Source organism: Limanda limanda, chromosome 9 (genome assembly GCF_963576545.1).
Source record: "Limanda limanda chromosome 9, fLimLim1.1, whole genome shotgun sequence".
Classification (NCBI taxonomy): Eukaryota; Metazoa; Chordata; class Actinopteri; order Pleuronectiformes; family Pleuronectidae; genus Limanda; species Limanda limanda.
Genome location: NC_083644.1, coordinates 1,213,323 through 1,224,595, shown reverse-complemented (window position 1 = coordinate 1,224,595; position 11,273 = coordinate 1,213,323). Strand labels below are relative to the sequence as shown.

At 40.8% G+C, this 11,273-nt stretch overlaps 1 protein-coding gene across 1 annotated transcript; it reads left to right on the top strand.

Moving 5' to 3' along the window:
• Positions 1 to 5,273: 5,273 nt before the first annotated feature.
• Positions 5,274 to 10,868, top strand: LOC133010496 (caspase-8-like). Its single transcript, XM_061078083.1, has 9 exons — positions 5,274 to 5,296; positions 5,444 to 5,552; positions 7,931 to 8,010; positions 8,105 to 8,192; positions 8,378 to 8,524; positions 9,375 to 9,428; positions 9,778 to 9,883; positions 9,986 to 10,532; positions 10,669 to 10,868. Exons 1-9 carry the CDS (start codon positions 5,274 to 5,276, stop codon positions 10,829 to 10,831), a joined length of 1,317 nt encoding a protein of 438 aa, XP_060934066.1. The 3' UTR covers positions 10,832 to 10,868.
• Positions 10,869 to 11,273: the final 405 nt, after the last annotated feature.

Genomic DNA, 11,273 nt, shown 5'->3' with positions numbered 1-11,273 from the left:
GAACAATTTCTCTACACAAGAGCTCCCTACTACTACGACTGCAGAGGACATGTTCAGCTACGTGGACTTGTATTTGAGTTCAGTGGGACTAAGCTGGGACATGTGCGTCGGTATCACAACTGATGGCACTGCCTGCACGACAGGAAAAAACTCGGGGGTTGTGAGGTGAATAGTTGAGAAAGCGCAGAGTGCAAGTTGGAACTATTGTTTTTTGATTAAATCAAAAACACAATAACTAAGAAAATTAAATCAAAAACACAATAACTAAAAAAAAAACCTGAAAATAAAATCAAAAACTCAAAACATGTGACTGTTGCGTGCCTCCTCCCGACATTTCGACCCTCTTGGGTCTTCCTCAGGTCTTTTTAGGAACGTGAAAAAGCTAAATATTTCTATCTGAGCTGTGAGGTCCTTCCACTACCACATTCAGAGCAAGAGTGAGTGAGGAGACTGAGGGCTCCTCTATTTATAGGCTGCCTCTCACAGACTCCTCCCCCTTGTCTATTCCACATGGGAATACAAACAAACTTATTTATATTTATATATATATATATATATATATATATATTATCATTCACACCACCGTGTATCAATGAATATATTATATTTATTGGATTTAAGTGATATATTTATTTATATTCTATTCGACCTGTGACTTTAAACGAATTTTGTATCGATAAACCGGATTGTTTTTAACTCACATATCAAATAACATGTTATTAATTTGAGTTGTCGACATCCATTTATTGTTTTGAAAAAAATCACGTTGTTATTACTACTTCGTGACGTCTACGAATTGTCTTTTTTTTTGTATAACTGAACTGTGACTTGTGATTTTAAGCGAATTTCGTATAGATAAATTGTGATTGCTTTAATTTAAATATAAAATTACATGTTATTTATTTCCTTAGTGTTTATTTGAGTTGTCAACATCCATGCATTCTTTTTGTGATCCATCATGGTGTTATTACTACTACGTCTTTGTGATTTGTAAGTTTATTTCTTGTTTTTGAGTAAATCAATATATATATATATATATATATATATATATATATATATATATATATATATATATATATATATATATATATATATGTGTGTATTTATTATTTTTGATTAGTATAATTTGGAGAATATGTTAGGCTTAGGCAAAGGTCCATAGTGGGCTTAGGCAATAGTAGAGACGTAGGTGCATCCTGTTTGAGTTCTACCAAGGCTCCACCTTATTTAAACAGGTGAAGACCACCAGAAGGTTACAGGTTACATCCAACACCGCGGCCTCACCCATGTTTTAAGGTAGTAGGTAAAATAAAAGGATCTGGGCCCATATTTATCAAATAAACATTTATTGGTGGATGCATCATACAAGCATCCACCTGCTCGGAAATCCTGACATCTTAGTGTAGCAAAGACAGCTTAACCCAAAATACTAGCTCCCACTTTCCACTCTGGCAGGCTTTGTCCACAAGCCATTGTGTGGTTAACCAAGAGCACTTGTGTCGGCTCTTATTTTAAGATGAGAGGAAGCAGAGAAACAGCTTAAAACCTGGGACTTGACAGCAGGGTATTGCAAAACCGCTCTTGGACATGTATACTGTGCAATACTTGGACGAATACACATACATAGTAAGATTTAATCCTTTGAGTTATTTGTGAGCTCTGACTGTCTCAAATTATTTGGAGCAGCAGCAGCAGTTAAACCTGATAATCTTCTTAATCAAGTCTCGTTCTGTCTTTCCCTCTGTGCTACTGAATCTGGTTTGCTGAACCTTTTCTCTCAATCTCCGGACAGACTAATGAAGACCGTAAGCACTTGGCCATGATGGAGAGGGTCCTAGGACCAGTGCCTGATTTGATGGTTGCTAACACGAGGTGAGAAAACATACACTATAATTTACCTCTTAAATCAACACAAACACACACGCACAATAGAACGCTGCTCATACTGACGTCCTTACCCTCTCAGGAAGAAGTATTTCCTCAATGGTCACCTCAAGTGGGACAAAGGGTCGTTAGCTGGGAAGGCCCTCAGTCAGAAGTTCAAACCTCTTGAGGTAAGACGAGTTGAAAATGAATAAAAAGAATTACAAGCGGGGTCCTGAAGTGACAAACGTGCGTTGTACTGACAGAAGAAAAGTGTCTTTGTTATGTGCGATTGTTCTTCTCTTGAAATTCACTCAATATTCCGCCCTCCACCTCTTTTTTCTCTCTTTTGTGTTCCTCTCTGTCCTCTCATCAGTGGTATATGAAGTCGCAGGCAAGGATGGTGCGTCAGTTGTTTGACGTCATCAAGAAAATGTTGCGGTACGACCCGGCAAAGAGGCTGACGCTGGCCGACGCCCTGGAGGACCCCTTCTTCAAAGAAGAGTGGCAGAAGGCAGCGAAAGTGAAGAGAGAGGCACTACAGAGGCAACGGAGAGCAAGAAAGAGGTTGAAGGAAGCGAGAACAAGGGATAGAGAAAAAAAAAGGCGGATGAGTACGAGGGAGAGGGGGGGGGAGGAAAGGGCCTAAAACCACAGTGGCAGTTTATGTTTATTAAGTATTATGTTATTATGTCAACGTTTAATGGTGGTTAACCACCATGTGTTGTATGTCAGTCATGTAAGTCATGTTGGTTGTTGTTTTCAAGACATTTAATCAAATTAAAAGATTTTAAAAAGGAGTTTAAAGTTTAATCATTCATAGAGAGATTTAATAAAGATTAAATTTAATAAAGTAGGTTAGGGAAATAAATAAATACTGTTTTGTTTTCATTGACAGGATTTCTATGCAAGCAGAAGTTTTCCTAAACAGGATTCTCCAGCGGTGAAACAGAGACTGTTCGGAGAACTTATCCATGATGGGAGAGTCTAAAAGGATGTCCACTGGTAATTGTACCCAATTTTGTAAGACAGCTTTAAGGAAGCTGGTGAGTATCGGGGTATCAACACAAGGCAACATCATGCCCCATCCAGCCAGGGATGGGACAGTGGAGAGAGACGGAAGTAAAAAAAACTTGTCTGGTTACCACAGTGTCTTTGGGCTAGACATTTAACCCCAAGCTATTTCAGTTGCAAAGTGCTTTGTAAACATCTAAGATAAAAAGTTTGTTCATGGTGCAAGTGCAGCCATTAACCTTTGTTTTGTCTGTTCCCTGCAGCCTGTGTGTAAAGATGAACGACAGTTTCCTTTACAACAAACACATGTGTCTCTCCTTTGAGCTGCTCGCCAGTGACACCCTAACCGACCTGCGGTACTCCATCGCTCAGATCCAACACATGGGCTACCAGATCTGTGTCGCTGTCAAGTGTACGTTTTGTTTATGTCCTCATTTTGATTTTAGAATGTAAAGACTTAAGGAGAATAAAAATCCAACAAATAGAACTGATAACATATTGCTGAGCAGTTTAAATAACCAACAGAGCGTTTTTAAGGCTCATGTAATGAAACTTTAACGTCTCAAAAACAAACACGCCGTCCTTCAGTGACGTCTTTTCATCATTTGACTGCAGGGGAAGTGACTTAAACTTTGTGTTTAATTGCCTCTTACAGGTCAAGAGCCCGTGTTGCCCTTAAAATTATCAAAAATAAGAAGGGATACAAGAAAGCAAAGTCTAAGTCTTTTTATGTTTGTTTCCATTGTTTTCATTGTTTCAAGGAGGAGCGGTACCTGTTGGAGAGCCAGCCCGTTGGCCTCTGTGTCATCATAAACAATGAGCACTTCATGGATGGCACAATGAGAAGAGGAACCGATAAAGATGCTGGTATGTTACATAACAGACGGCTGCACTGTTTCACATCATTCTCTCGTTTGTTTGTGTTTGAAGGTTAACTTAGTTTTGTTTTTTTGTATCCCTGTCCTGCAGAATGTTTGGCAGAGGTGTTCACTGGGCTACGCTTCAGAGTGCTGATGTGCAAAGACCAAACCAAGGACCAGATGGAGCGAGCGCTGAGGCACTTTGCCTCTCTGAGCGACCCCTCCAGGCTGCAGGAGTTCAACGTCAAGGAGTGGATCTGCAGCGGGTTTACTGAACTGAAGACTCCTCTGAAGCATGGAGATGCCTTCATCTGCTGCATTTTGAGCCACGGCTTAAAGGGCGAAGTCTTCGGGACGGATTGGAAGTCCCTCACCATTAAACAAATAACTAAAACTTTCAAGTGGAGCGACCAGTCGGCCCTCACAGGCAAACCCAAAGTGTTCCTGATCCAGGCCTGCCAGGGACCGCACAGACACCGTGGAGTGTTGCTTGCAGACCTGGAGGCTGATGATTCATCCCTACAATGCATTCCTGAAGAGGCCGATGTTCTGGTTGCTTTCGCTACTGTTGAGGACCATGTATCATATAGATCAACAACCGAAGGGAGCTGGTTCATCCAATCAGTGTGTCAGAAGCTAACGGAGGGTTGTTGCTGGTAAATACATAACTCTAAATGAAATATGTAGTTTGACCATAACCATTAATATGAACTGTGTGTACTGTGCACTATTTGATCGTAATCTGTGCCATGGTGGTTATAGTAACGTTTTTGTACATTGTATTTATTCAAGGAATGATGATTTCATCACCATCCTCAAACGTGTGAATAAGGACGTAAGCCAGAAAGAAGGCACTGGACAATGTGGAGCAGCAAAGCAGATGCCTGAAGTCAGGTTCACCCTGAGGAAATCACTTCTGTTGTCACCGCTTGGAGCTTCATCTCTGTTGTCTTAAATGTGCTCAATAATGTGTATCTTTCTGAATTATCTCTAAATCACATAAGTACCTGTTTTTTTGCTTTAATAGAAAGTAGTTAAGGTTACATTTGTGTGTAAATTTAGTTTTAGAGCGCTTTACATTTGCCCCTTTGTCGTAGAGCAATGCATCGGATTCACATAGATTTACCTCCACGTGTGTCCAGTCTGCCAGATTTGAGTAGGCAGCCGTTTGAAAAGGGGACGGGCGCTAGCATGGATACGCCTGTCTACACTTTTGCATTTTTGTTTTTCTGCGCAAGTCCACATGTCTAATGCTCCTGTTCGGCCGGCACATGGTGCAGGTGGCAGCTGAGTGTACGATAACAAACCAACTGTAACAGCATCATAAACGTCTGCGGTATTTTCTCTTGTTGTTTCTTCACTTGTGCTGTATGTAAATAAAGCTTTGACTCAACATAAACCTTGTTCATGTTTTTCCCTGTATAGTACGTTTAACATATAAAATCAAGCATCTCATGAATGAATGTATAATCTTCATTAACTGCAATGCTTTTGGTAAAAGCGATAGCAGGGGTATGTTTCAGCCCGTTACTGTCGATGGTGTCGAGGAACCCGAAGTAGTACTGTAGTAATAACAACATTCACACATTTTTGTACACTCAATTTGTGATGAAATATTATATTTGATCCTACGTCTTGGGGGGGGGGGGGGGATTCCCTGAACAAATTGTTCTATCCTGTGTTCTCATGTCCATTTCTGTCCTCAGCTTGTTGATGACCTATGCAAGTGTCCAGCTAACTTTGTCCGACACGCGTGGGATGCATGGGGTTTTCAAAAGCACCAAGAGGGGCACGCTGTATGCCACGGCAAATAGGGTGAGAGAGCCAGATGTCTTATTCTGTGTCTAATCAGGTTCAGCACAAACAAAATGACTCGAGCTAGGTTTGTAAGAGCTTTACAAACATGGCAAAGGAAAAACAATGGCTAGAGAGAAAGTGAAGACAGTGCGGGGGGAGGAGATGCAATAAAAGACCCATAAAATACAAGTTAATGAGAGGGATTAGATTCACAATTGTCCTTAATGGTATTGGATACTATTCCGTAGCAACAGAAAGCTTGGTCGTCCTAAGTTTTGAGACGAGAAGGGGGGAACTCGTGTAACTCGCATCCCATAAACAGGCACTAACTGCCAGGAATTAGTCGAGTTCCCAGAGCTTTCAGTCTAGTGTCCCCCCAGGAAGGTCGACAAATACCAAAAGTTTTGAAGTCGTCATGGAAATTTGTTGTATTCATATTTTCATGTCATTCATTTACAAGTTTTAAATTCATATGCTTTATAAATAAACACACTCCGTCATTACTTGGCCTGAAAGTTTAAAAAGCACATCCAAACTATTCCGTCTGTCAGACATGAGCCTTATTATAGTAGGTTACACATACATTTATCTAAAATGAAAAATAAAGCTTCAACTTTTAGTTATCTGTGTTTGTCACCATCCGCTGTTTGTTCTGCAATTAATTCACCTCGTATACGTGAAACGTGTGGGACGGGGACTTGCAGGAACAATTTCTCTACACAAGAGCTCCCTACTACTACGACTGCAGAGGACATGTTCAGCTACGTGGACTTGTATTTGAGTTCAGTGGGACTAAGCTGGGACATGTGCGTCGGTATCACAACTGATGGCACTGCCTGCACGACAGGAAAAAACTCGGGGGTTGTGAGGTGAATAGTTGAGAAAGCGCAGAGTGCAAGTTGGAACTATTGTTTTTTGCATGATATTAAATCAAAAACACAATAACTAAGAAAATAAAATCAAAAACTCAAAACATGTGACTGTTGCGTGCCTCCTCCCGACATTTCGACCCTCTTGGGTCTTCCTCAGGTCTTTTTAGGAACGTGAAAAAGCTAAATATTTCTATCTGAGCTGTGAGGTCCTTCCACTACCACGTTCAGAGCAAGAGTGAGTGAGGAGACTGAGGGCTCCTCTATTTATAGGCTGCCTCTCACAGACTCCTCCCCCTTGTCTATTCCACATGGGAATACAAACAAACTTATTTATATATATATATATATATATATATATTATCATTCACACCACCGTGTATCAATGAATATATTATATTTATTGGATTTAAGTGATATATTTATTTATATTCTATTTGACCTGTGACTTTAAACGAATTTTGTATCGATAAACCGGATTGTTTTTAACTCACATATCAAATAACATGTTATTAATTTGAGTTGTCGACATCCATGTATTGTTTTGAAATAAATCACGTTGTTATTACTACTTCGTGACGTCTACGAATTGTCTTTTTTTGTATAACTGAACTGTGACTTGTGATTTTAAGCGAATTTCGTAGAGATAAATTGTGATTGCTTTAATTTAAATATAAAATGACGTTATTTATTTCCTTAGTGTTTATTTGAGTTGTCAACATCCATGCATTCTTTTTGTGATCCATCATGGTGTTATTACTACTACGTCTTTGTGATTTGTAAGTTTATTTCTTGTTTTTGAGTAAATCAATATATATATATATATATATATGTGTATTTATTATTTTTGATTAGTATAATTTGGAGAATATGTTAGGCTTAGGCAAAGGTCCATAGTGGGCTTAGGCAATAGTAGAGACGTAGGTGCATCCTCTTTGAGTTCTACCAAGGCTCCACCTTATTTAAACAGGTGAAGACCACCAGAAGGTTACAGGTTACATCCAACACCGCGGCCTCACCCATGCTTTAAGGTAGTAGGTAAAATAAAAGGATCTGGGCCCATATTTATCAAATAAACATTTATTGGTGGATGCATCATACAAGCATCCACCTGCTCGGAAATCCTGACATCTTAGTGTAGCAAAGACAGCTTAACCCAAAATACTAGCTCCCACTTTCCACTCTGGCAGGCTTTGTCCACAAGCCATTGTGTGGTTAACCAAGAGCACTTGTGTCGGCTCTTATTTTAAGATGAGAGGAAGCAGAGAAGCAGCTTAAAACCTGGGACTTGACAGCAGGGTATTGCAAAACCGCTCTTGGACATGTATACTGTGCAATACTTGGACGAATACACATACATAGTAAGATTTAATCCTTTGAGTTATTTGTGAGCTCTGACTGTCTCAAATTATTTGGAGCAGCAGCAGCAGTTAAACCTGATAATCTTCTTAATCAAGTCTCGTTCTGTCTTTCCCTCTGTGCTACTGAATCTGGTTTGCTGAACCTTTTCTCTCAATCTCCGGACAGACTAATGAAGACCGTAAGCACTTGGCCATGATGGAGAGGATCCTAGGACCAGTGCCTGATTTGATGGTTGCTAACACGAGGTGAGAAAACATACACTATAATTTACCTCTTAAATCAACACAAACACACACGCACAATAGAACGCTGCTCATACTGACGTCCTTACCCTCTCAGGAAGAAGTATTTCCTCAATGGTCACCTCAAGTGGGACAAAGGGTCGTTAGCTGGGAAGGCCCTCAGTCAGAAGTTCAAACCTCTTGAGGTAAGACGAGTTGAAAATGAATAAAAAGAATTACAAGCGGGGTCCTGAAGTGACAAACGTGCGTTGTACTGACAGAAGAAAAGTGTCTTTGTTATGTGCGATTGTTCTTCTCTTGAAATTCACTCAATATTCCGCCCTCCACCTCTTTTTTCTCTCTTTTGTGTTCCTCTCTGTCCTCTCATCAGTGGTATATGAAGTCGCAGGCAAGGATGGTGCGTCAGTTGTTTGACGTCATCAAGAAAATGTTGCGGTACGACCCGGCAAAGAGGCTGACGCTGGCCGACGCCCTGGAGGACCCCTTCTTCAAAGAAGAGTGGCAGAAGGCAGCGAAAGTGAAGAGAGAGGCACTACAGAGGCAACGGAGAGCAAGAAAGAGGTTGAAGGAAGCGAGAACAAGGGATAGAGAAAAAAAAAGGCGGATGAGTACGAGGGAGAGGGGGGGGGAGGAAAGGGCCTAAAACCACAGTGGCAGTTTATGTTTATTAAGTATTATGTTATTATGTCAACGTTTAATGGTGGTTAACCACCATGTGTTGTATGTCAGTCATGTAAGTCATGTTGGTTGTTGTTTTCAAGACATTTAATCAAATTAAAAGATTTTAAAAAGGAGTTTAAAGTTTAATCATTCATAGAGAGATTTAATAAAGATTAAATTTAATAAAGTAGGTTAGGGAAATAAATAAATACTGTTTTGTTTTCATTGACAGGATTTCTATGCAAGCAGAAGTTTTCCTAAACAGGATTCTCCAGCGGTGAAACAGATACTGTTCGGAGAACTTATCCATGATGGGAGAGTCTAAAAGGATGTCCACTGATAATTGTACCCAATTTTGTAAGCGCAGCTTTAAGGAAGCTGGTGAGTATCGGGGTATCAACACAAGGCAACATCATGCCACATCCCGCCAGGGATGGGACAGTGGAGAGAGACGGAAGTAAAAAAAACTTGTCTGGTTACCACAGTGTCTTTGGGCTAGACATTTAACCCCAAGCTATTTCAGTTGCAAAGTGCTTTGTAAACATCTAAGATAAAAAGTTTGTTCATGGTGCAAGTGCAGCCATTAACCTTTGTTTTGTCTGTTCCCTGCAGCCTGTGTGTAAAGATGAACGACAGTTTCCTTTACAACACACACATGTGTCTCTCCTTTGAGCTGCTCGCCAGTGACACCCTAACCGACCTGCGGTACTCCATCAGTCAGATCCAACACATGGGCTACCAGATCTGTGTCGCTGTCAAGTGTACGTTTTGTTTATGTCCTCATTTTGATTTTAGAATGTAAAGACTTAAGGAGAATAAAAATCCAACAAATAGAACTGATAACATATTGCTGAGCAGTTTAAATAACCAACAGAGCGTTTTTAAGGCTCCTGTAATGAAACTTTAACGTCTCAAAAACAAACACGCCGTCCTTCAGTGACGTCTTTTCATCATTTGACTGCAGGGGAAGTGACTTAAACTTTGTGTTTAATTGCCTCTTACAGGTCAAGAGCCCGTGTTGCCCTTAAAATGATAAAAAATAAGAAGGGATACAAGAAAGCAAAGTCTAAGTCTTTTTATGTTTGTTTCCATTGTTTTCATTGTTTCAAGGAGGAGCGGTACCTGTTGGAGAGCCAGCCCGTTGGCCTCTGTGTCATCATAAACAATGAGCACTTCATGGATGGCACAATGAGAAGAGGAACCGATAAAGATGCTGGTATGTTACATAACAGACGGCTGCACTGTTTCACATCATTCTCTCGTTTGTTTGTGTTTGAAGGTTAACTTAGTTTTGTTTTTTTGTATCCCTGTCCTGCAGAATGTTTGGCAGAGGTGTTCACTTGGCTACGCTTCAGAGTGCTGATGTGCAAAGACCAAACCAAGGACCAGATGGAGCGAGCACTGAGGCACTTTGCCTCTCTGAGCGACCCCTCCAGGCTGCAGGACTTCAACGTCAAGGAGTGGATCTGCAGCGGGTTTACTGAACTGAAGACTCCTCTGAAGCATGGAGATGCCTTCATCTGCTGCATTTTGAGCCACGGCTTAAAGGGCGAAGTCTTCGAGACGGATTGGAAGTCCCTCACCATTAAACAAATAACTAAAACTTTCAAGTCGAGCGACCAGTCGGCCCTCACAGGCAAACCCAAAGTGTTCCTGATCCAGGCCTGCCAGGGACCGCACAGACACCGTGGAGTGTTGCTTGCAGACCTGGAGGCTGATGATTCATCCCTACAATGCATTCCTGAAGAGGCCGATGTTCTGGTTGCTTTCGCTACTGTTGAGGACCATGTATCATATAGATCAACAACCGAAGGGAGCTGGTTCATCCAAGGAGTGTGTCAGAAGCTAAAGGAGGGTTGTTGCAGGTAAATACATAACTCTAAATGAAATATGTAGTTTGACCATAACCATTAATATGAACCGTGTGTACTGTGCACTATTTGATCGTAATCTGTGCCATGGTGGTTATAGTAACGTTTTTGTACATTGTATTTATTCAAGGAATGATGATTTCATCACCATCCTCAAACGTGTGAATAAGGACGTAAGCCAGAAAGAAGGCACTGGACAATGTGGAGCAGCAAAGCAGATGCCTGAAGTCAGGTTCACCCTGAGGAAATCACTTCTGTTGTCACCGCTTGGAGCTTCATCTCTGTTGTCTTAAATGTGCTCAATAATGTGTATCTTTCTGAATTATCTCTCAATCACATAAGTACCTGGTTTTTTGCTTTAATAGAACGTAGTTAAGGTTACATTTGTGTGTAAATTTAGTTTTAGAGCGCTTTACATTTGCCCCTTTGTCGTAGAGCAATGCATCGGATTCACATAGATTTACCTCCACGTGTGTCCAGTCTGCCAGATTTGAGTAGGCAGCCGTTTGAAAAGGGGATGGGCGCTAGCATGGATACGCCTGTCTACACTTTTGCATTTTTGTTTTTCTGCGCAAGTCCACATGTCTAATGCTCCTGTTCGGCCGGCACATGGTGCAGGTGGCAGCTGAGTGTACGATAACAAACCAACTGTAACAGCATCATAAACGTCTGCGGTATTTTCTCTTGTTGTTTCTTCACTTGTGCTGTATGTAAATAAAGCTTTGACTCAACATA